The 24,223-nt window shown below is 52.0% G+C and overlaps 2 protein-coding genes across 2 annotated transcripts; both read right to left on the bottom strand.

Moving 5' to 3' along the window:
- Nucleotides 1-9,377: 9,377 nt before the first annotated feature.
- On the bottom strand, nucleotides 9,378-10,793 carry LOC103538516 (interferon lambda-3-like). The gene is made up of 5 exons (XM_008504894.1): nucleotides 10,644-10,793; nucleotides 10,119-10,196; nucleotides 9,817-9,960; nucleotides 9,654-9,731; nucleotides 9,378-9,473 (listed from the first exon to the last, which is right to left on the bottom strand). The coding sequence occupies exons 1-5, from the start codon at nucleotides 10,791-10,793 to the stop codon at nucleotides 9,378-9,380; spliced, it is 546 nt and encodes a 181-aa protein (XP_008503116.1).
- Nucleotides 10,794-12,731: 1,938 nt separating this feature from the next.
- Nucleotides 12,732-23,448, bottom strand: LSS (lanosterol synthase). The gene is made up of 21 exons (XM_030454602.1): nucleotides 23,277-23,448; nucleotides 23,065-23,203; nucleotides 22,877-22,985; nucleotides 22,378-22,499; nucleotides 21,606-21,702; nucleotides 20,731-20,866; nucleotides 20,416-20,524; nucleotides 19,960-20,078; nucleotides 19,647-19,744; nucleotides 19,495-19,522; nucleotides 18,849-18,905; nucleotides 18,298-18,369; nucleotides 17,586-17,636; nucleotides 17,288-17,437; nucleotides 16,763-16,859; nucleotides 16,473-16,578; nucleotides 15,919-15,984; nucleotides 15,497-15,577; nucleotides 14,597-14,767; nucleotides 14,273-14,351; nucleotides 12,732-13,632 (listed from the first exon to the last, which is right to left on the bottom strand). The coding sequence occupies exons 2-21, from the start codon at nucleotides 23,141-23,143 to the stop codon at nucleotides 13,447-13,449; spliced, it is 2,013 nt and encodes a 670-aa protein (XP_030310462.1). The 5' UTR covers nucleotides 23,144-23,203; nucleotides 23,277-23,448; the 3' UTR covers nucleotides 12,732-13,446.
- Nucleotides 23,449-24,223: the final 775 nt, after the last annotated feature.

The raw sequence follows: 24,223 nt of genomic DNA, 5'->3' as shown, positions 1-24,223 counted from the left end.
ACTTATAAGGACCTTCCTTCCTTGATGAGGACAGGGCTGGTGGTTGGCCATCTCCTGAAGAAGCATTGGAGCTTTCTGTGCCCAGGACTGCAGTAAGTGACACAGATGGGAGGTTTGCTTAAATTTGTTCAGTGATTAATCTGTAATTACCAGCCCTTTCCTTCCCAGTGGCAGGAAGACAAGCCAGTGCGTCCTCTGGGATGGCACAGAGGTCATGCTGTAGCACTGGGGACTGCATCACCAACACACTTCCCACAGTGTTGGCAGCAGAGGGTGGCACAGACCATCACAGTGGGTGCTGCAGGTGGCATGCCTGAGAGGCAGAGGTTTCTGGGCCATGTAGTGGGGCTGGAAGGGTTTTGTTGGCACTAACTGCCCAGACTGGTGGGGTGATGAAGCCGAAAAAGGCCAGCAAAACTGTTTAGAGACAAAGTTTTGAGCCTTTAAACAGCAAAGGTATTTATTTTCGGATCCGGGGAACCCCCAGCTTGCGCTGGACAGAGAGTTCCAAGGGTTATAGGAACAGAATAATCAAAATCACAGCCTATTCTAGAAAAATTACACACACATAAATTTGTACCATTGGCTATCTCAGGACAATAATCAATGAAAATATGATGCCATAATGTTCTAATACATGCACAGCCATTTCCTACATAGTAAACCTGTGATCAGTTGTCATTATGGGGAAACATTTCAAACGTACACAATCTGTCTTCAGTATCTAAGCACAAATCTTCATTTTCTATGACTGTATTTTCACAAATATGTCCAAGTTGCTCTTTAGGGACACAGGCTTCTGTACTAATTGATTGCCATTTACTCCTTGAGTAATCAAAACTTGCCCAGACATTATGGCCTATTGGTCGAATTACAACATTCTGATGCACAGTGCCTAAGGTCAGGACAGGAAAGATGATTTTCTCCTTGGCAGCACTAATAGTGAGCACGTAGGCCTCAATTTGCTCACCTTGTGAGTAAGTAAAATTTACAAGTTGCCACCATGCAGAGGTATCTCTCGCTATCATTTCTTTTATTTCTTGGGGTAGTATTCCGGATGTTCCTTCCCTCAGAATTCCAGCAGCTACTGTTTGTACCCACTGCTGTGTTTGAGTGCACTGAATAGCGAGTGCAAACTGGTTTTTTTGCATCACCAGTGTACTCTGCAAGCTTTAAAAGTTTTTCAGTGGTGTGATTAGCCACTAGGGTCAGTAATTTAGTTGCTAGTGACTGTGTTTCTGCTAGGCTAAGTATGGATGAGCTCAAAGGCACTTTGAGTTCTCCCAAATGGGCAGTGATGGCACTTAATTTGTTTACCAATACTTCTTGGTCTATCGTGTTCAGTATCCCTAGTCCAGTGCCAAACCATCCGGTTACATATTCGTGCACCCAACCATGGCCATCCCTGGGCAATGTTTTGTGATAAGGTCATACTTATCCAGAGTCCAAGCATCAACACTAAAGATCGACAGTTCATAATGTTGAGCTCCTTCAGGAACGTTATTTACTGTTCAGGGGCCCTCTTGACTCAGGAGTAGTGAATCCAGGTGGGTCGCTCCTTAATTTGGACTGCAGTGAAGGTGGTGAGCAATACTCGAAAGGGTCCTTCTCATTTCTCTTGCAGAGGTTTCCCTAAAAGATTCTGAACGTATACCCAATCACCAGGATTAAAAGGATGCAGTTTACAATCATCGTATCGTGTATATCGTATACGTATATATCTCTATTTTTACCTTGAAACTTAGAATGTGAATGTTATAAAACCCCACTAAATTGCCAAACTGCCAACCAAAAGTAGAAAAAATGGTTAAAGGAATCCAATGGCTATATCCTGCTGTAGAAAAGGCTGCATACCTGTTGCATACCTAAGCAACAAAAGGTTGCTTAGGTTGGTGATCCATCACCACCGTGGCATTTTTATCTAAGTGCTTCCCCACAGCTATAACATAATCATACACATATTGATTACCTATTTGATCTATAGCCTCACTATTTACAGTCTGCATTGCATAAGGTCTCCCATATAAAATTTCAAACGGGCTCAGTTTTTCTTTTGAGCGGGGCTTCACCCTTAGTCTGATCAGAGCAATAGGTAAGGCTTGGTACCACTGCAAGTTAGTTTCCTGGCATATTTTTGCAAGTTGTTGTTTAATAAGATGGTTCATTTTTTTCTACTTGCCCACTAGCTTGAGGTCTATAAGGCGTGTGTAATTGCCATTTGATTTGCAGTGCTTTACTTATTGCTCGTACAATTTTAGCACAAAAGTGCGAGCCTCTGTCCGAGGAGATGCTCCTAGGCACCCCAAACCTCGGAATGATTTAATTAAACAAGACTTGTTACTTCTCTTTCTTTGTTTGTTCTGCATGGGAACGCTTCAGGCCAACCAGAAAATGTATCAGTCAAAACCAAGAGGTACTTATACCCCCCTTTCCTTAGAAGTTCAGAGAAATCAATCTGCCACACTTCCCCTGGGAATTTTCTTCTATCAATTACTCCCTGGTGAACCTTTGTTCCCGTGTTTGGATTGGTTTTCAAACAGTGTTCACATTGGGATGTGACCTGTTTTACTGCTGTGAATAGCTTTGGCCCTGCTACTCTAACTTTTAAATGTTGATAAAGAGGATCTAATCCCCAGTGGGCCTTGTCATGTTCTGTTTTTACAAATTGCCATACTAATTTCTCTGGCAGCACTAGTTGTCCTGTTTCTAGCTGACCCCATCCACTATCTAACATTTTACCTTTGTTTCTTTGCATCCACTTATGGTCTGATTCCTGGTACTCTGGTTGAAAATTAGTATCCAGTTCTTCTGGTACCAGGGCCAACACTAAATCGTTGGCTCTTGCAGCAGCTAATTTAGCTTCTGCATCTGCTGCTCTATTACCTATTTCTGGAACGGTGTTACCTTTCAGGTGCCCCTTGCAATGCATTATGGCCACTTGGGTTGGGAGCTGAACAGTCTCCAGCAACTGTAGGATTTCTGCTGCATATTTTATGGGTCTTCCGTGGGCAGTCAGCAGTCCTCACTCCTTCCAGATTGCCCCATGGGCATGCACGATGGAGAAAGCATACTTAGAGTCTGTCCATATGTTAAGTCTTTTCCCTTTTGCCAGCTCGAGGGCTCGGGTAAGAGCTATTAGTTCGGCCTTCTGTGCTGAAGTTCCCACAGGCAAGGGATTTGATTCAAATACCTGCTCTGTTGTAGTTACTGCGTAGCCAGCCATCCTTACTCCCTGCTTTATGAAGCTACTGCCATCCGAGAACCAGTCATCTGCCCCTTTGAGTGGCTCCTCCTTGAGATCCGGACGACTGGAATACACAGCCTCGATGGTTTCTAGACAGTCGTGCTCAATTGGCTCTGCTGACACTCTTCCTTCTAGGAATGATGCTGGGTTGACAACATTAGTCACTTGGATGGTTATGTCATCTGATTCAACTAAAATATCCTGGTACTTCAGGAACCGAGAAGGTGACAGCCAGTGGCCACCTTTCTGCTCCAGCACTGCTGATACAGTGTGGGACACCAATACAGTCATTTTCTGGCCCATAGTGAATTTTCTGGCCTCTTCTATGTTTATGATTACTGCAGCCACTGCCTTCAGGCATGTGGGCCATCCTTTACTTACTTCATCTAGTTGCTTAGAGAAGTAAGCCACAGCCCTTTTGTATGGTCCCAATTGTTGAGCCAGGACTCCCAGGGCCATTCCCTGGCGTTCATGTGAGAACAGCCAAAATGGTTTTGTTACATCGGGCAGGCCTAATGCCGGGGCTTTCATTAGTTCTTGTTTCAGTCTTTTAAAGGCTGTTTCTGCCTCAGGAGTCCAGAGCAGAATATATTTAGACTCTTTCAGCAAATCATAGAGGGGTTTAGCAAGTATGCCATACTGGTATATCCACAGGCCACACCAACCTGTCATTCCTAGGAAGGCTCGCAGGTCTCTCACCGTTTCAGGCCTGGACATCTGGCAGATGGCTTCTTTCCTCGCTGTTCCTAGGGATCGCTGTCCTCCAGAGATCTCATATCCTAGGTAGACAACCTTTTCTTTCACCAGCTGTGCTTTCTGTTGAGAGACTTGATAGCTGTTTAAACCCAAGAAATTTAACAACGAGATTGTCCACTCAAAACACTGTTCTCCTGTTTCAGTTGCTATCAGTAAATCATCCACATATTGTAGAAGAGTATCCTCTCTCTGTGGCCGCTCCCATTGTTCCAATTCTTTGGCCAATTGATTTCCAAATATTGTAGGACTCTTTTTATAACCTTGAGGTAACACCATCCAAGTTAGTTGTGGTTTTCTCCCTTTACTAACAAACTCCCATTCGAAGGCAAAAATCTTTTGGCTTTCTGGGGCTAAGGTAGGGCAGAAAATGCATCTTTCAAATTTAACACTGTCAAGAAGAAAGCCTTTTCTGCTTGGCCTGTTGCCCCCACAACATGTACAAATTCATCAGATTTTGGTATTAATTCTTGATTTAAGACTGAATAGGTAGCTCCAGTGTCAATTAAAAAAATCCAGTTCCTTTTTACCTTCCCCTAGCTCTATTTTAACCAGTGGGTCTGCTAGGGAATGACTCACCGGTCCCCTTCAGTTACCACTATCATGAGCAACCGGAACAACAGATGCCCCTCCAGGTTCTCTTTTTAGTTTAGGGCATTCTTGTTGCCAGTGTCCCATTTGGTGGTAATAAAAACATTGATTCGGGACTCCCTTATTTCGCTGGAACCTTCCTCTCCTTCTCATGGGATAACCATGCCCTCTACCTCTAGCATTTGCCTCTGGAAGCTGTGGAGTTGAATTTACTGCTGACATTGGCAGCGGTATTCCACATCCTGGCACAAAAGGCTGATATTCTTGGAGGCTAATGGTACTTTCCGCTTCACTATTTTTTCTTTCAGCTGAAGGCATCGTTTCCCTATACTACAAGCATCACAACAGTGTTCCTCTGGCTTGCCGTTTTTCTGATCCAGTTCTAGTGCTAAAACAAAGGGATCTTGAGGTGTTACATTTATTCCACAATCCTTTTGCCATTCCGGCTTATCCCTTAAGGTAAAGAACATATCTGCATACGTTACTTCATCCCACTTCTCCTTTCTACCGAGAAACAGCAAAAGTTGTAGGATGGTATTATAGTTTAAACTTCCATGTGGTGGCCATTTTTCACCATCAGCTAATTTATACAGAGGCCACTAATCTTGGCAATTTTTCACAAGTGTCTTTTTCCTCATATTTCCCCCTGGAATTCCACCTAGTTCTTTCCAAAATGCACCCCAAGGGCGTTTTAGCATTAATTTCCTTACTCTGTTCAGTCTCCATTATGCCTAATCAAGAGGTTACAACTGTGGGACCCTTTCTGGATTACCAAATTCTATTCAGATTTCAGCAGCTTACAATTTCAACACCTTACTCAACTTATTCTAGCATTCAAGCACACTTCTTATTTTGTTTTAACAATCCAGATTCACACCAATCGCTTCGTCCGTCTCTGGCCGGCCCCCTCGCGGGTGACGGGGAAAGGCAAATCGGGACTCCGCACTCGCTTCGCAATTAAATTGCGTCTCAATCTCTCACTTTCACGCACACACACACACACTTTCAGTCAGAACTTTGCACGGGTAAACTTTTACGCAAAACCTTACACGTTGCTTTACCACCTACGGTCACAAGATGCCGCTAGAAACGCCGGTGTTGCGGCAAGACTCCCCGCAACACCCCACCCCACCCCCGAAGATAAAGCTGTAAAACTTTTCTTCGACAGGGGCACGTAATCACCCAAAACACTTAGATTACTTACAAGCAATACAACAGAATAACATAATCATCAATCACCATATGCTCATATGAACCACAGCATTACCAAAAACCCGTTATCAACACAACACAGAGAGTGTACCTTCCCACTGCTGTGAATGAACTTCAGTTCTCCTGGGGACTTGAACCCCGGAGAGGGACGAACTCAGAGCTAGACTGGACTCTAATCCGTCAGCCTAGGAGGCGTCCCCCCGCGTCCCTGTGAATTCTGAGGAACTCAAACCTCCTGGGGGACTCTAACCCCCTCTTTCCTAGAGGCCTCAAAACCCAAACAAATATATATATATAAATACCTTTTCAGTATGAGGTAGGTCTGGTGTCCATCTGCGCAGGGAGCCAAGGGAGTAGGGGAGGCTTATCCGACAGAATTCGTCGGGGGGCCCCAAAAGCGTCCCCAGGCCCCCCTGGATCACGGCACGACGGAGTCCAGTCCTGCCGCGGTCGCCAAAATGAAGCCGAAAAAGGCCAGCAAAACTGTTTAGAGACAAAGTTTTGAGCCTTTAAACAGCAAAGGTATTTATTTTCGGATCCTGGGAACCCCCAGCTCACGCTGGACAAAGAGTTCCAAGGGTTAAGGGGAAGGGTTAGGGTATTTATACATTAAAAGGGGAGGTTACACCATCCTGACAAACATATTCATAACAGGCGGAGTCTGGGCGGAGTCGTCTTTTGGGGATATGTCTCAGGGTCTTTGGGGTCTTCAGACTTCCGATGACTTCATCCTCTCGTTATCGAGGATAGTTGGACCCTTGGACCCTTGCAATTGTCTTCCCCTTATCTGCTGATTATGTCAGCCTCAGCCTCATCCTGTCTTCCGTGCAGGTGTTTGCACTCCCCCAGTGTCTCCTACTTATCTTGAGACAGAAGTTAATCGTTGTCTCAGCCGTTTTGTTCGTTTCTTTACACAAACTGCTTGGCTTGATCTACTCTCCTTACAGGGGTTAATCCTGTCAGGATATTTTCTCTTTCTCAGTGACTCCAGTGATGGCCACGAAGCGAAGGGCACCTACCCTGGTGCAACAGGGCCATAGGCACTCCAACTCCATCACTTAATAATTTTTTTTTTAAGCTGGCTTTTGGGGGCACTTCTGGTTTTTATTTTTCCCCTTGTTTCTTCTCCAGGACCAGCAACCTGAGCACAAGCAGATTCCTCCCGAATGTGTTGATGGGCTCCCACAGTAGTAGGGGAATGACCAATCTGAGCTTGTCATTGTCCCCCCTCCAGCACCCTGGCTTCTGGCCAAGGCTTTTCCTCACCTGTGAGTCACAGGCTGATTGCCTCACCTGGTGCCAGCCCTGCCCCTAGCCCTGCCTATTTTCACTTTCCTTTTGTCACCTGGAATCACCCCTGCACCTGGGATTTCTCACATGTTGCAGTGGCTCTGGAATGCTGGGCCACAGGAATCCGAGGTGGGGAAGGCTCCATCGTCAGCATCCATGCAGCTCTTCCAACATAGCGGCAAGTGATGTGCCAATATGGGAGGAAGGTGGCCAGGAGATCTTCAGCCCTTCATTTCAGCTGCCCCAAGTGACCCAGTTTCCCTGCTTGGCTTTCACTTCTCCTTTGGTGCCTTAGGATTTCCTTCTGTCTGCAGGAAGAGGTGAGGGTGTCACCAGAAGTGACACCCGAGAGTTCAAAGCCACAGCAACAAGGAAGAGGAACCAAAGATGCTGGGTCCTGGGGGTTGTGATGATGTTCCAGGACCCCATGGGTGACTCAAGCATGTCTCCAGCACTGTCCTTGGCTGCTGCCCAAGCCACACTGCACGATGTCTGGCTGCCTCTGCTTCTCTCCACCTCCACTGTGATTTCCAGGAAAGATCTCTGCTCTCTGTGATATGACAGGGGAAGGATTCAAGAATGGGTAGACAGATCCTGTGGGTCACAACCAGTCCTGCTGAACCTCTTTATTAACAATCTGGATGGTGAGGCAGAGTGTACCAGCAGTGAACCAAGTTCACTGATGATGCCAGACTGGGAGGAATGAGAGGTTTGAGCTGCCATCCAGAAGACCCTTGACAGACTTGAGAAATGGGCTGAAAGGAACATCATCCTGTTCAAGAAGCACAAAGTCCTGCATCCAAGGGGGACTGACCCCAGACACTGGGACATGCTGGGGGCTAACTGGCTGGAAAACATCTTTTCAGAAAAAGTCCTGGAGGTTCTGGTGGACACCGGGTTGACCATGAGCCCTTGCAGCAAAGAAGCTGAATGGTATCTGGGGCTGCATCAGGAGGAGAGTTTCCAGCAGATCAAGGGAGGTGATGCCTCTCCTTCAATAAGCACTGGTGAGGCTGCCTCTTGAGTGCTGGGTCCAGTTCTGGGCTTCTCTATGAGAAACATGAACCTATTGCAAAGAGTTATGAAGAGCGGTCTGGAGCTCCTATGAGCCAAGGCTGAGAGACCCAGCCTATACATCCTGGAGATGGCTTAGGGACTCCTGGTGGTGCCTACTGGCAAGTCAGTAGACAATAAGTACAACCTGCAATGTATAAAAGTCCATCTGACTGCAAGAAAACACTTCAGCTGTGAGGGGTGGTCAAACACTGGCATGGGCTGCCGAGAAAGGCTGTGGAGTCTCCACCCTTGGAGATATTTAGGACTGGACAATGTCCTGTACAACCTGTGCCATCTGACTCTGCTAGAGCAGGGGGTGGACTGGACAATGTCCAGAGGTCCCAGTCCCCTGCCATGAGTTGGTGCAGCATGTCCATGGTGGTCAGCTCACCTCTAGGTGCATCTTTCCCCAACCTTGTGCAAGAACTTTTTTTGTTTGCTTGGACTCCTTGAAGCCAGCAGTTTCTTAACAAATACAAGCATTAAAAATGGGGTCCTTCTGGAGCAGTGCTCTTCTAGAGGCTTGCCCAGTCTATATGGGATGCATATATCCTTCACCAGGCTTCGTGCCCTGGTGGGCACCACCCAACACAGCCATCCATCCTGGAACCAGGTGGCAAGCAGGGACAGCCCTAGCCACAAAACCATCAATCTGACCCCAAAGGTAAACCCTAGGCGTGGAGGAGCAGTTAGGGTGCACCCCCAGAAAACAGCAGATGTGTTGAAGGGCTGTTAATTATTAACTCCTCCAAATTTGCCTCTGGTGCCTAACTCACCACTTACTCCCCTTCCCCATAACTTGCTTTGGAACAAAATGGAGTAAAAGCTCAAGGTATCTGTTTATAGTATCCATTTTATTTTTCATATTAAATAGCATGTAAAAAAATAACTTATGCAAATAAATATACATAATATACTCTAATAAATAGCAGTAAAAATATATATATTTCCTTAAAAACAGTCACTGTTTTGAAACCCAGCAAAATGAAAATAACTGATAAATACATTCACCCCCAGGGAACAGCATCCCCCAGGAATGGCAGTTTGGTACCTCCTCCCAAGCCATTTATAAACTTGCAATAAACTCTAATAATCTAATAATTTAAAACACTCTGAAAAAAAATGTTGAGTCCACATAAGAAAAAGCACTTAAATAGGAAACACCGTCCAGCGATGCATGGAAGCTCTTTTTTTCCCAGTCTTGGGACCCCTTCTGGGGCTGGCAGGGGGGCTAGGAGCATTGCTCCCCCAAGGCTGCACACTGCAGGTCATTCAGCACTTTGAAGATGTAGAGGATGACAGAGGCCTCCAGGCAGCTGGTAGTCTCCTGCGGTAGGAGAATCATAGGAACATTAAGCTTGGAAAAGAGCTTGAACATCATCAAGTCCAACTGACAACCTCATGCTACCCTGCCCACTGAACCATGTCCTGGACTGCCATGTCCACAAGTGTTTTGAGAAGGGGTGGTTAGCACCAAACCCCCCCCAGTCCTGTTGGCCTGACTTACTGTTTCCTTGGCTGTCTGCAGCTTCTGCAGCCAGTTCCTCAGTCTCCTGGAGGGCTGGTGAGGAGCTTCTGTGGCCATCTGCAAGGAGAGTGGCTTTATAAGGACTGGCCACCAGCACTGGAGTCAGCATGGGGCCGGGCATTTGGGGCAAGGGAGCACTCACACAGCTTCGCAGGTCCTCCTGGGCTTGGGCAAGGAAGTCCAAGGGTCTCTGGCGGGTCTCAGCAAAGGTGGGGGCTGCAGGGAGCTCCAGCATGGAGATGGCCAGGTCCAGCTCGGCTTCTGCCAGCATCACTCGGTCAGGCACCTGTGGGTGAGAGCAGCTCAGTGAGAGGTGAAAAATGCCAGAGCTGGAGGATGAGGGTCTCAAAGACCTGCCCGGGGGGTGTGCATGGAGGTAGGATCTGCTGACTAGGGTGGGAGGAGGGGCATACCCCCTTTTTTCAGGAATTGCCTTGCTCTTACCGACAGCTCTGCTGGGTTCCATTTCCGATAGAAGAGCTTGGTGTGGCATCTGTGGTCTGACAGCAGCATGATGTCCTCCTGCAGGCATGGACCAAGAGAGAGGTTGGAAAACTGTCACCTGGACTTTGGGTGACATAGCACAACCTCAGCCAGCCTTGAGGGGTGTTTCCAGGCCAGGTGAAATGGGACTTGGAGCAACCTGGTCTACTGGGAGGTGTCCCTGCCCATGCCGGCTTGGGTGGGGAGGGAAGGGGGGAGAAGGCAGGCAGGGGACTGGGGGGTGTTGGAACTGGATGGCTTTAAGGTCCCTTCCAACCCAAACCAGTCTGTGATATGATGCTATGATGAAATAGGGTTGGAATGTGGCTCGGCATCCTTCTGGTCCGCAAACGTCCTAGGAAAGCAGCACCATCGTCCCCTGACTGCCACAGAAATCACCCACCTTGTCGCTCAGGGTCTCGAATTCGGCACCCCCTACACATCCTCCCGCCAGCCCACAGCCCACTCGATGCCCCCGTGACTCACAAACTGCTCCTTCATCCTCTTCACAGCTCGCAGCTCCTGGGGCGGCAGGAACCGGTACCGGGAGAGACCGCATCTCTGCCCCGGGGTTTCCTGGAGCAGGGGGGCCCCCAGGGTGGTCGCCAGCAGAGGGAGGAGGCGGAGGAGCAGCATTGTGTCCAGAGGGGGTCCGAGGGGCTGCGGGTTGCGGTCCGGTTGCGATGGGTTCTCGGATCAGGAACGGCGTGCGTCGGTTCGGTTGGGTCCCGCGCAAATGCTTCGCGCTTCTTTCTGGCCGTGCTGTCTGCTCGTCTCATCGCCCCGGCTTTTACACCCCGACTTTTATACCCTGCCCGCCGGGATCGCGCTTTCAGCTTGGCAGGAAAACCCGCGGCTCCGAAACGGCGAAGGGAAAGCGGCGGCGGAGGGAATCCCGCAGCCACAGGTGTGCCCGCAGCCGGCAGCACGTAATCCCCGCCTGTCTCTGCCCGCTTCTCCAGCTACATCACTGGCTGCCCCTCTGCCTCTACCCCTGCTTTCCCGCCTGCCTGCCCCATTTCCAAGCCCTCTGCCCGCCCTGCCCGTCCCTCTGATGGTGTCTCTGCCTGTCCCTCTGCCTACCCCACTACCTGTCCCCTGACGGTCCCTCTGCCTGCTCTTCTGCTCGCCTCGCTGCCTGTTGCTCTGCCTGACTTCCCGCCGGTCCCTCTGCCAGCCCCTCTGCTTCTGTTTTCCCCGCTCTGCCCACCCCACCACCTGACCCCTTGTATTCCCTTCTGCCGGTCTCTCTGCCTGTCCCCCATCCTTCCCCACTGATGGTTCCTCTGCCTGACCCTCCTGCCTGTCCCTCTGCCTGTCCTGCTGCCAACCCCTTATCTTAACTCGTGCTGGTACCTCTGTCTGTCCCCCTCTCTGTCCTGCTTCCTGACCCACTGCCTGAACCTCTGCCTGCACCTCTGCTTGCCCATCTGCTTGTTCCTCTGCCTGACCCCCCTGCCTCTCCTTCCCCCTTCCCCCTCTGCCTGCCCCACTGCCAGTCCCTTTGCCTGTCCCGCTGCAGGAGCAGACCCTGCCTGAGGGCTCTGTCCCTCGTACCCATCACCATCGAGCAACACTGTCTCCTCAACGTGACAGCTGTAGCAACCATGACTGCAGGTGAGAACTCGTTCCTGATATGCCATGAACAACCTGCTGGTGCTGGATAGCACGGGCTGATCGTCCTGCTCCTCCTCAGGACAAGGGAACAGTCAGAACCCCCCAGGGATATCCAAGCCCTTCAGGTGTTGTCATGCTGAACTGGAATGGGTGATGGAGAACCCAAGATTCCCAGCTCATGCACAGCCTATCCTTTGAGACATGACCCCCTACAGTGCCCCAAGATTGTCATTTCAACAAAGTCATGTCACTGTCCCAGCTCAACTAATGACTTGCCTGAAAAAAAAAATAAAGGAACTGAGAGCCAACAGGCTTCAAACCACAGGAGGCTGCAGAACAACTTTAAAGCATTTTCTGGCACCACCAAGACCTAAAATCCAGTGACTTCTACCTCCTGCTCAGGAACCAGCTTTCACACTGTTCAGAAACAAGGATTCTGTCTTGTGCTGACCACAGAAACCAGGGCATGTTGGTGCTCTCTGTGGTAAGGCTCTGGTCACGCTGCTGGCAAAGCAAACTGCCACAGACCTCAAGAAGCAACAAGTCTGGCTTCCTGAGGAAAAAAACAGTCTCCTGAAACTAATGAAGACTCTTTTGGAAAAGGGTTCAAGGACAACCAACTCCACGGGCAAAAAAACCCAATGAGAACACAAACCCATATGATTTAAGTACCAGGAAGAGAGAAGTATCACTTAAGTGTGGGCTGGGGGTCCTGGTGGGTGATGAGCCCAAGAGAGAGTGGTGGCAGCTGCACACAGGGCTTGTTGGCATGAGCGTGAGCAGTGGGTGGCATCTGCTGCCTTGACTACATTTTTCTGGAGCCAAAGGCTCATACCTTAGTTTTGGTGGAGATCATGTCCACATCGCTGGTGCTAGGTGACCCCCAAGGTTCCCTCTGGTTGGGACACAGCCTGAGGCAGCCCGTAAGAACCACAATACAGTTAAATTCCACTTGCAACAACACTGTTAGCAATTTATTGACATGTTGCTCAACGGGATGCCCAATGTGAATGCCCACCTGTCCCACAGCCTGACCAAGGGGCACCTGCAGGGATGCAGGTGGTGTCCCAATGCTTAGTGCTTTCTGCTTCACTTTCCCCTTTTTCAAAGCAGGAATTATGCTGGTGGCTTCACCTGTGGGGCCCAGGGGATGTCAGGTGCTATGAGCTGGGGTACAGAACAGTCCTCTTTCCCACCAGACCCAGGGAGGACAGAGAGTGCTTCCATGGCCCAGCTCAGCAGAGGTTGGGTAGTGTACCCCACGGCAACACTGGGCACCGGGGAGCCCCCAAATCCCACCCTCCTGTTGAAGGCAGCCTGGAGAGCACAAGGGGAAGGCAGAGGCACAGGCTGGCTCTTCCCAGGGTGAAGGAGAGTCTGAACTTGTAACAGAGCCCAGCTCAGCAGCTTTCTCTGAGGTCTCCAAACTGCTCTGCAAAGGCAATTCACTCCCCAGCCTGTCAGGGAGTGACAGGGGAAAAAATACCTTTTTACCTGGGGGAAAAAAATGTGCAAAAGTGGATTTTTAGAAGAGGTTCAACAGAAAGCAGAGACCCTGCAGCACCACAGCAGCACTCTCCTCCCTGGCAGAGGCAGCGGTTCATGTGTTAAGATCTCCATCAGCTGTTATCTGGGACACGTCAGAGGCCACAGCACCTGCAGTGTCCTGGGGTCAGGCAGACAAGGTCTCCAGCAGACTCTTCCCTGCCCCAGCCAAGGATCTGGATTGCAGCTGCCCAGCGAGGGGGCTGCGGGGATGCAGGCGGCAGAAACGCCCCAGGGTCCAGATGGGGAAGACGTTGCGGTAGGCAGTGTAACTGATGGCACAGGACTTGTTGAACACCCCAGCAATGTTCTCCTGAGAGAAAGAGAGCAAGATAGAATGGGTGACAGGGGACCACAGTGTGACACAGAGTCATTATGGTTGGAAAAAACCTTCAAGATCATCAAATCCGACCATAACCTAACCCTATCAAACATCTACCTAACTCTACTGAGTCCAGTGCTTAACCAGCACATCTACACATCTTTTAAACACCTCCAGGGATGGTGACTCCATCACCACCCCGGGCAGCCTACTCCAGCATTTTATAACCCTTTCAGTGAAGAAGGTTTTTTCTAATATCCAACCTAAACCACCCCTAAGACAAGTTGGAGCCATTTCCTCTTGTCCTGTTGCTTGTACTCGTGAGAATAGACCCACAACTCCTTGCTTCAGCATCCGTTCAGGTAGTAGTAGAGATTGAGAAGGTCTCCCCTCAGCCTCTTCTTCTCCAGGCTAAACACCCCCAGTTCCCTCAGCCACTGGCCATAACACTTGCCCACACTGTGCTCCAGGATGTGGCACCAAGCTCATTGCCTTCCTGAAGCCCCCCACCAAAAGGCACATGTGGATTCCCTGCCAGTAAGGGACAGCACACCACTGCAATGGCTGCACAGTGCCCAGGACATCTGCCACATGAGGGAACCCCTTTGGAAAGACCAGAGGAAAGATGTACCTGAGGCCAGTCTCCATTGGGCAGCTGCTTCTTAATCAACAATTTGATGCCCCTTTCCAGAATGTCAATATTAGGGTACCTGCAAAGCATGAGGGAGATGTCAGCCATCTTATTCAAACCATCTGCAAACCCCCATCTATGTGCCTGGGGAAATCCAGCCTGCTCTGATCTTGTCCTAGGTATGCTGCATGCTTTGGGAAAGCCCCTCACAATCCCCAGGACACCAGACATGTGCAAGCCCTGTCACAAAACCCAGGAGGCACGTGCCACCTCACTGAGCACTTGGGGCCAGGCAGTGCCTGAAGGGGTGAGGATTGCTCCTACCTGACAGCCATGAGTCCCAGCAGAGCCCAGCACGTGTTGTGAATCTGAGATGTGGCACTCTGCACATATACACGCTGCTCACACGACTCGAAGTCCTCTCCCCACCCCCCATCTTCCATCTGCTTGGAGAGGAGGAACTGGCAGGCCCGGACCACCTCTTGGCACGCAGCCCTGTGAGGATGGGGCAAAGGATCAGAGAGGGCTGGGAACAAGGGAGTCCTTGCATGCTCATCCCTGTATCCCAGGTGCAAACAGGAGCTGTGTTCTGCCATGACCATGGCCAGGGCTGCCCCAAGACCTGTTGGGGTGAGTCCAGAGGAGACTATGAAGATGATCCGAGGGCTGGAGCACTTCTGCTATGGGGACAGGCCAAAAGAGTTGGGATTGTTCATGCTGGAGAATTGGCTCTAGGGAGACCTTAGCACCATTCAGAACCTGAACAGGCTACTGGAAATCTGGGGAGGGAGTTTTTACCAGGGCATGGAGTGACAGGACAAGGGGTAATGGCTTTAAGCTGGAAGAGAAGAGGTTAGACATGAGGAAGTTCTTTACTATGGGGGTGGTAAAACACTGGCCCTAGTTGCCCACAGAGGTGGTGAAGACCCCATCCCTAGAGACATTCAAGATCAGGCTTGATTGTGCTCTAAGCAACTTGATCTAGTTGAAGATGTCCCTACTCCCTGTAAGGGTTTGGACTAGATGACATTTAAGGTCCCTTCCAACACCCCAACCCCATTCTATGATTCTTGGAGCTGAAGACTCAGGTTATAATGCATGCACAGCTTTGGGGATGACTTATTCCTGGGGCAAGAGAGCCCATGTGCCCACCAGCCCTGCCACAAGGTCGTGCCCCACCCAAGAGCTAGGTATGGCCAGAGGAACCAGACAGCCCATCCTCACCCATCACGGTACATGTGCTGCATACTGGCAAATGCCTCCAGACCAAACCATGTGCCGTAGGTGAAACAAACTCCCCAGCTCCTAGGAGGAAAGGGAAAGTGTTCCTGTCAGGGGTGCCAGGCCCCAGGCAGGGGCAGGCTATAACACCAGCAAGAGAAGAGCAAGGCACAGAGCTGCAGCCTCTCTCCTCCTATGACCCAACTATACCCACTCGCACCAGCACATTCACCCAGACACCCTGGGAGCAGAGGACCTGGAGCCACCCTCGCTCCCAGGGCTTGTCCTGTTGTCCTAGGTTAGCCTGGGCTGGAGGGAGAGGACAGGAGAGCAAAGCATAGGAGCCAGATGAAGATCAGCCCCTACTTGCCCTTCTCACAGATCCTGCCAGCCAGGAAAAAAGGGGCAGCAGGAACACCACTTACCCTTCCCATGACCCATCAGCTCGCTGCTTCCTGCGACAGAAATCCAGGCCCTTCTGTAAAGTCTCTCTGGCCAAGGAAAAAGACATCCACTTCAGAAGCAGCTCAAACTCAGTGGCTGCTTCACCAGGGGCATCCATCAGTGCCTCTGAGGCTTTGATGGGTCCCATTGTTAGAGCATGCAGGCAGGCAGCCATGTTGTTCAGGAGCTCAAACAGGGCACCAGTTGGGTGCTTTTCTGCCTCGTGTCAGCACAGAAGAGACCCAGCTTACTGCTGGCTGCAAGATCAAGGCAACTGCTAAGACAAGAGGCAGGCATCTTCATCTTCACTCAGCCTTACCCCAAACACTCTCTGCCCTGCTACTTGGGAAGCCCCAGCCTCCTGTGGGTGATTCTGGTTTGGAGAAATCACCAGCATCCCAGCTGTGCACACACCACAGGCCAGCACAGAGCCTGCTCCATGCTAATGCAGAGGTCCAGTCAAGATTCCTGACCAACAAAGGCCATGGCAGGCAGGATGGGACACTGCAGCCTCTCTCTCATCTCAGTGCCTCACCTGATCTCTGGTGCTCTGTGCTCAGGAAACTTGTCATGGAAGTGTCTCAGAGCTTGCATGACAGCCGATGTGCACTCCACGTAGGTGTAGTCGATCATGATGTCACCTGCCAACAGGCAAAGGACATGAGTGCCATGGCCCCTCTGCTGGGGACCCTCTGCCAACACACCACCAACTTTGGACCCAAGGTACACTTATTCCCCAGAAGGATCTGGGGGGGATGAAGCCAGGTATCCACTGAGTCCCTTCATGTTGGACAAGATGATCAGCCCCACAACAGCTCCCCTTACCAAACACTTCCGAGGGGTTCAGCAGCTCCAATAAGTGGCCTCCTCGCTTGGTTTCATACGTGGCAAAGCCTCCATCTGAGTTCCTCATGCTCAGCAACTGCCCAGAGAAGCAGAGAGAGGGGCTGAGACTGGCTCACAGGCAGCACTGCCCCAGGCTGGTGCCAAGCTAGGTGTGATGACAATGTCAGACCCAGCAGTCCATGAGGTTGGTAGACAGCCCAGCCCACACTGACAGGTAGGACCAATCTGGACAACCACATTGCATTATGTCACACGTGTAGCACCACATCACAGTGAGTGCAGCTGCTGTAGTGGGACACGGGCTCTGTACCACCTTAATTATACCAGATCTACTATCTGGTCTAGTAACCACAGTGCTAGTGGATCAAGGGTTGGACTTGATGATCTCAGAGGTCATTTCCAACCTGGCTGATTCTGTGATCTAACAACTCATGGGGTCTTGACTTCATTTAGCTCAAATTGGCTGCCCACATTTTCCTCAGCCCTCATGTCTACAGCACTCACCACATTCACAGCATCAAAGAGGCGCTCAGGAGGGACAAGCTTGGTTATGAAGGGACATTTCTCCTGCAGTAGCATCACTGACTTCAGTCCCTCTGCTGTGCAGTCTGCTACGATCCAGCCACAGTCTCGAGTGCTGAAGGGGAAGCCACCCTGGAAAGAGGTCAGAAGGGCTCAGCACCTTCTCCTGACCTCTTCTGTCCTTGTAAGGGTGGGAGGTACTGCCCTTCATTCCCATCCCCTCTGGCCAAATCCCTGCCCCATTCACAAGTTCTTCAGAGAGCAGTTCCAGCCACTGTACCTTGTTCATATGGCGATAATATTTCTGGTAGTCGGGTGGGTTCTCTGGGATCTGCAGAAGTCAAAAAAACAAGTGAATGCACGTTGCAGGTGCCTGGCTGCAGGACCAAAGGCTGAAACCATCATAGATGCAGAACCATGTGGGGCTTGGTGCCACCTGTCCGCTACTGAGGGAGGCAGACAGGGAAAGAAGTCAGCTCTGGAGCAAGGAGTGCTGAAAAGAAATCATATTTTGCCCTGGTTTCATCAAGAGTTGCTGAAGTCCCCTCTTGGGTGCTTTCCTGACAGGGAGCAACCTGCTTTCAGTGCTCCCATTGGCAGCATCATGAGCAAGACTTATGACTGCATCTGCACCAAGTTGATGGTGACAATGAGCTCACGTAGACACCAGCCTTGGTCTCTCAGAAGGTTACCTCAAATGTGTAGGCACCAGTCAGGACAAAGGGAAAAGAAGTCTAAGGTCTTATTTCTCCAGTCTCTCTTAGTCTAGGAAACCAACCCAAACACCTCTGGGACTCTCCAAGGGCCTCTCCAAGATGCAAAGATGGTTCCCAGCAACAAGGAACAAAAAACAGGAGGCTATACCTAGGACTTTGCCAATTAAGCCCTTCAGAAGAGCTCTTCAGAAAGCATCAGATACATCCAACAGGACTCTGAAAAGCAGCCAAGTCTACAGAGCCAGCACAAAGACACTACCAACTGGTTCCACTTACTTGTGTGAACCGGAGGAACTCATGGGCATTTTGGAGGCAGGACACAAATTCAGGCATCTTCTGGGCTTCTGCCTAGAAACAGGGGTGCACAGTCAGCATGGAGTTGTGGCAACTCCCTGCTGACCCTTTCCATCACAAACCTCTACAGTGAGAGCTGAACCAACAACTGCTGCTGGCAGCACCCAGGGTGATAGTTGCATGATCAGGTTTGGGGCTTGCCAGGGCTGTCAAACACCCTCCAAAAAGCATGCCCACCATAGCTGCCTCTGCCCCCATGGAGGGAAGAAGGAGATCTCTACAATGTCCCCACTGAATGGGGGAAGACATGTGTGAACAACCTGGTCTAGTAGAAGGTGTCCTTGCCCATGCAGGGGTGTTGGAACTATATGATCTTTAAGGTCCCTTCCCACCCAAACCAGTCTGGGACTCTGTGCCTGGCTCAGTCACAAGATGCAATGCCAGAAGTAGCAAAGAAGGGGATGGATGCACAGCAGGAGCTGCTGGAACTCAAGGACGTGCCAAGAGAGAGTCTTTTACCAAGGCAGTGTTACCTCCAAGAAGGCTTGGATGGCAAAGGCAGTATCCCAGAGCTGGGATCCATTTGTACCCTGGAAGAGAGAATGTGGTCAGTGAGAGGCACGTGCTGGCAGCAGCCTGACCCAGCTTTAGGGTGCAGGGGGCAGCGTATCCCTCCTGCACTACCCCATGAGCTCCCCTAACTCCATATTACAGTTTTATGTCCTCCAGCATCCTAGCTGATGTGCTGGCACAGAGGTTCTGGATATGCCCAGAGCAGGCTGAAGCAGCTGTCCACCTCTCTGCCAGGACAGGAGAGGTGGCGAGGAGCAGAGGGACACAATGGCTATGACACAAGCACAGCTAAGACTACAGGGAATACCAGGGGCCTATCTTTCTCCTTCCCTTCTTGCAGAACCTGTGGGGAAGGAGGCCTTGAGCCTCCTCTGCTCACAGCCACAGAGAAACAAATTAGCAGGATGGACACCTCTCACTCCTAGCACAGCCAGGAAAAGTGGCAGTGGGACAGACAAGGCCACCAGGCACCAAAAGCCAGATGCCAGAGCCTCACACCTAGGGTGAACAAACTATCCCATTATTCCATGGGCTGCCCCAGTATGCCAGGGGCAGTCACAGCCCTGTGACCCTCTCAGTCACAGCCAGTCTCCTGCAGCACTTCACCTGCATCTTCATGCCATCAAGACCCAGCCTGTAGGAGAAGAGAGGACAGTGCTGCAGTGCGAGTGCCAGGGAGAGGGCAGGGAGCCACAAGGTGCTCATCCCCAGGGATCAGAGTCCTGTGCTGTGCCAGGTGGCTCACGCTCTGCACTTACCAGAGATAGTCAGAGATCCTGGAAACATGCTCCTGAAAAGCTGGGGAGTCCTTCCCATCCACATACCATCGAACCAGCATGTTGATTGTCTTGGAAATCTGCCAAGAGCAACACGGTCACTACTCTGGATGCAGCATCTTCCAGTCTGAGACATATATCCCCCCCACCCAGCACAAAGCTATTAAGAGATGGTCCTGGGCCTGATATTGACAGCCCCGTCAATGGCATCACTCAGCATGGCTGAGTAGGGCACAAGTTTGTCCCTAAAGAGCAAGGAGCAAGATTTTTAAAAGATCAACAGCAAGGGTCCTACCGGCCCGATGCTGATGCACTTGGTGAACCTGTCATCAGCTTTGATGTGGTCATACAGCTCAGTGATGGCTCGCTGCCTCAGGTAGGAGCTGTGGTGGGCTTCATACACATTCATGATGCCTGCAATGAGAAGAAAGGGACACACAATGAAAGACCAAGCCATGTGGCCAGCTTTATTTCCAGTGGCAGGGTGTCCCACTGCTCTGGTAACAACCAGTTGAGGATAGCACAGTAATTCCTCTGCCTCAGAGTGGCCCAAGAACCTGGGCACATGCTCTCAGAGAGGGAGAAGTCCCAGGCTCACACAATTGATGTCTCCATCACAGCTTCAGGGCATGCACTGGTAGTTGGCAGTAGACCCTAAAGAGTCCCCATGGTACAAGGCAGCTTCAGTTCCACTCCCACCAGCTCAGGTGACCATGGCCCTCCCACCCCAGGTAGCATCACCAGCACTCACCATAGGCCACCCCCAGCAGCCAGCTGTGTGGGGTGTACACATCACAAGCAGCCACTTTGTTCCTCTGGGATGGCCAATCTATACTGGCATAGTCTTGCACATACAGCTCCTGCCACAAGAAAACAAAGGGTTTCAGCCTGGAAAGCGAGGAGCAGGCACCTAGGGGCAGCTTCCTACTGGATGCTGGCTCCACCTCCTGGACAGGGAGACTGTGCAGGTCTGAGAGCTGTCACTTTTGCTGGCTCAAAAGGACAAAGCTGGCTCAAGGAAGCCACATGTCCTTGTCAGTGGGTTCCCCCGGGATCAGCTCCTTACCTGCCGCAGGCTCCGTACGAGCTCATCCTCCTCTGCCACCAGGCGCGCGGCGTAGCAGTAGCTCATGGGGAGGTAAACCTGGCGGCAGTGACACCAGAGCCGGGACGGGTGGGCTGGGAACCACGTTGGAAGCAGCCTGTTCCCAACAGAAAAGGTGCTACAGTGAGGAGCAAGGAGGACTGAGAGATGATGTGGTGACAAGGGGATGCCTGGAGCAGGATGTGTCTTTCCATATCCCCTGTACCAAGCCTCCTGCTGCTACTGGTGGTACAGCTGAGGGAGAAGAGAGGGGAATCTACACACAGCCTGCTCTCACTCAGGTCTTCCTCAACATCATCAGCAGACACAGCTCCTGGCCCAGCTGCCACAGGGCTGGCAGTACCCTGAGCTCAGAGAGAAGTCATTTCAGGGGTCCCCCTCTTCCCCACCTGACTTTGAAGGCAGAGGCCAGCAGCCCTTGGTCCTGTGCAGCGCCTGGTAGCCCCCAGGGAAAATGTATACACTTTACCTCTCTGGCACCCAGTGGCCCTCTGAGTTATTTGGCAGTGTACAAGAGAGGCTTAGAGCTGGCACCCTTACATGTGGCTGTCTTGTACTGCTAGAGCCCAGTTCTAGCTGGCCACAAGAGCAGAAGATAACTGATGGCAGTCAGAGAGCACATGGATGTATCAGCTACCCCATGGACAAAGGCCTGAGCTCTGCCATCTCCCCTTGGTGCCACCCACCCTCTGGCTGGCCTTGCTGCTGGTCTCCCAGCTGACAAACAACAAGGGCACACCCAGTTCCAGGGCATAAATGGAGTTATTCCAACAAACACCAGCTCCTGAGAGAGCTCTGGTGGCAGGACTGACAAGCCCCTCTGCCTCTGCACATACCACATCTCCGGGAGAAGTGTGTTCATCCCCTCCCAGCTGTAAACATTCAGGACAGCCAGCCAAAACTTCCCCCACGAAGGGATTCCCACAGCACCTCCTATAGAGAGAGCAGCTTTCAGCATTAACATGACCACACCAGCTCCTTGATTTCTGCCTCACTGCAGTGTCCACTTCTCCCCATGTTTCGGAGTGTACCACTCAGGCTGGGACACATCTCAGAAAAGGGCAAGCAGGCAAAAATGCAACACATTTTCCCATCCTTAACTGAAAATGCAGATGCCATGAAAGGGGCAAGCAAGAGCAACAGTTCACAGAATCACAGCATGTTTGGGGTTGGAAGGGATCCCTGGAGATCATCTAGTCCAACCTCTCTGCCAAGGCAGGTTCACCTAGAGAAGTTCACTTGCATCCATGCAGGTTTCAAACGTCTCCAGAGACCAAGACTTCACCACCTCTCTGGGCAGCCTGTCCCAGTGCTCTGCCATCCTCAAAGTAAAAATGTTCCTGCTCATGTTCAGATGGAACGTCCTATGTTCAAGTTTGTGCCTGTTAGCTCTTGTCCTGTCACTGGGCACCACTGAAAAAACACCGGCCCCATCCTCCTGACACCCACCCTTTAAGTATTGATAAGTGTTGGTAAGATCCACCTTCTCCAGACTAAAGAGACCCAGCTCCTTCAGTACCCAGCAACCCTCCATGTTCCTCACAGCCCTCACATCTCTCACCATTGTACCCACCCCACGGTCACTGTGCCAGGCACAGAGGAGCTGACCTTTGCTGTGCAGGTTGACACGGGCCCGCACCATATCAGGGTCATCTGGTCCGAGCCCCAGGATCCTCAGGGCTACGTAGTTGAGTGCTGTGCCAAACACTGTTGATTTGTCTTCCACATGCCTGTTGCATGCAAACACAGAGCCAGTGTAAGCCATTAGTGAGACACAACCCACTCACTGCATGGGTCTGGCTTTGTTGGGGCAAAGTGGGATGCTGGGGGTGACTGCAGAAAAGGGGAGACTCAACTAAACTCCAGGAGAAACATTGCTCTGCCCTACCCTGTCACACACAATGCTTTTGGGATGCAGCCCCACAGGTGGGATGGATGCATTTCTGTGGCACAAGGTGTACTTGGAGTGTACACAAGCAATCCTGGCCACCCAGAGCTGTCACAGTTGCCAAGTCCCTCTCCCCAAGCCTGACCAGATTTGACAGCAGCTGTAAGTGCTGGACCTTGGAGGTGCCATCAGTAGCAGATGCAGCTGGTAGCTACTCACAAGCCCCAGCCTCCGTCTGGGAGCTGCACGGAGCGCAGGTACCGCACCATCTCTTTCCGAACCCCTTCTGGCAGCTGGATCTTGACGATGTGGCAGGTGATGAGGAGCCCTAGAAGATCCGAGAGGCTGCTCTGCAGCCAAACTCCACACACCCAGCCCGCTCCGGCCAAGCACCCCGCCAAGCCTACCTGGCAAGAGGAAGAGGGGCCCGCCGTAGTCGCCCGCCCAGTGCCCGTCTTCGGCTTGCAGGGCAGCGTAGAACCGCATCCCCTTGAGGGCAGCCTCCGGGGCCGTGCCAGCCGCCGGCCCGGGCGGTAGCGCCTCGTCCTGCGGGAAGACAGCTCCTAAGCCGGGGGTATCTCCGGCCCCGCACCCCAGCCGCCCGGACCCCGCCCCGCACCGTGTCCAGCCCGAGGCTGTGCTCCTCCAGCGCCGACTGTGCCCGCCGCTCGCCATCGCCATCATCTCCGTCGCCCAGGTAGCGCCAGCGCTGCCGCCCGCCCTCGCAGAGCAGTCGCCAGGCGGGCAGCTCCGTGGCCGCCTCCGTCCGCCTCGGGCCGCCGCGCCGCCGCACCGCCCTGCGGGGACGGGGATGCTCAGCTCAGCCGCCCCTCCACCGCCACCCCCGCTCGGCCCCTCACCCCCACACCGGCACTCACTCACCCGCTTGCCGCCGCCATCGCCGTTCCCGTCCCCGCTCCCGTCCCAGAACCCATACGCTCCGGGACCGGACCGGACCGCACCGCCCTGAGCCGACATCGCCCCACGGGCGGCAGCCAATGGGGCGGCGGAGCAGGGACGATAACCCCGCCCCCAACATAAGCCACGCCCCTTATGGATAACGGACCACGCCCACATGCACTAAGCCCCGCCCCCAGGTGCGCCGTGGGTGTGGGGGCGCTCCGCGGTCCCCCCGCTGTCCCCTCTTGTCCCCCGCTGTCCCCTCTCCGCCACCGCCGCCACCCTGGTGCCCACCGGGGGAGCAGTGCCAGGTCCCGGGGCGTGCCCTGCCCTCGAGTCAAAGGGCCTTGGGGTATAGCGGTGGCCTCACCCGGTTGTCACCCAGCCAGCAGCGCCGACACCGCCCTTCTGTCAGGGGGGCAGTGGAAACTTCTCCCTGCATGTACCTGTTGTTCATCTCAGGGCGTTGCTCAAAAGTCTTCTGCCAGCCCCGGCAGCCACCAGCGGCATTAAACACACTTTAATTTAAATGAAAAAGTGGTGAGCTTCCCCTCCTACCAGAGTCCCTTGCAGGCTGGTGCACAGCTCCGAGGGAGGTGACAATTTTGGGGGTGCCCATCAGCGAAGGAGAGAAGTTAAAGGGTAGAAGGTGACGAACAGCAAGAA

Source organism: Calypte anna, chromosome 7 (assembly GCF_003957555.1).
Source record: "Calypte anna isolate BGI_N300 chromosome 7, bCalAnn1_v1.p, whole genome shotgun sequence".
Classification (NCBI taxonomy): Eukaryota; Metazoa; Chordata; class Aves; order Apodiformes; family Trochilidae; genus Calypte; species Calypte anna.
This window is presented reverse-complemented; position numbering and strand designations above follow the sequence as displayed.

Excerpts from the sequence above, each read along its gene's own strand:
- LSS (XM_030454602.1), bottom strand. The coding sequence starts at position 23,143 with ATGCGGTTCTACGCTGCCCTGCAAGCCGAAGACGGGCACTGGGCGGGC. Across the intron at positions 20,867-21,605 it reads ACACTTCTCCCGGAGATGTG|GCTGCTTCCAACGTGGTTCC; the intron begins GTATGTGCAGAG and ends TGTTGGGAACAG. Across the intron at positions 17,637-18,297 it reads AGTTCCTCCGGTTCACACAA|ATCCCAGAGAACCCACCCGA; the intron begins GTAAGTGGAACC and ends TGACTTCTGCAG.
- LOC103538516 (XM_008504894.1), bottom strand. The coding sequence starts at position 10,793 with ATGCTGCTCCTCCGCCTCCTCCCTCTGCTGGCGACCACCCTGGGGGCC. Across the intron at positions 10,197-10,643 it reads AGAGGATGAAGGAGCAGTTT|GAGGACATCATGCTGCTGTC; the intron begins GTGAGTCACGGG and ends CCATGCCTGCAG. Across the intron at positions 9,961-10,118 it reads GGAACCCAGCAGAGCTGTCG|GTGCCTGACCGAGTGATGCT; the intron begins GTAAGAGCAAGG and ends TCTCACCCACAG.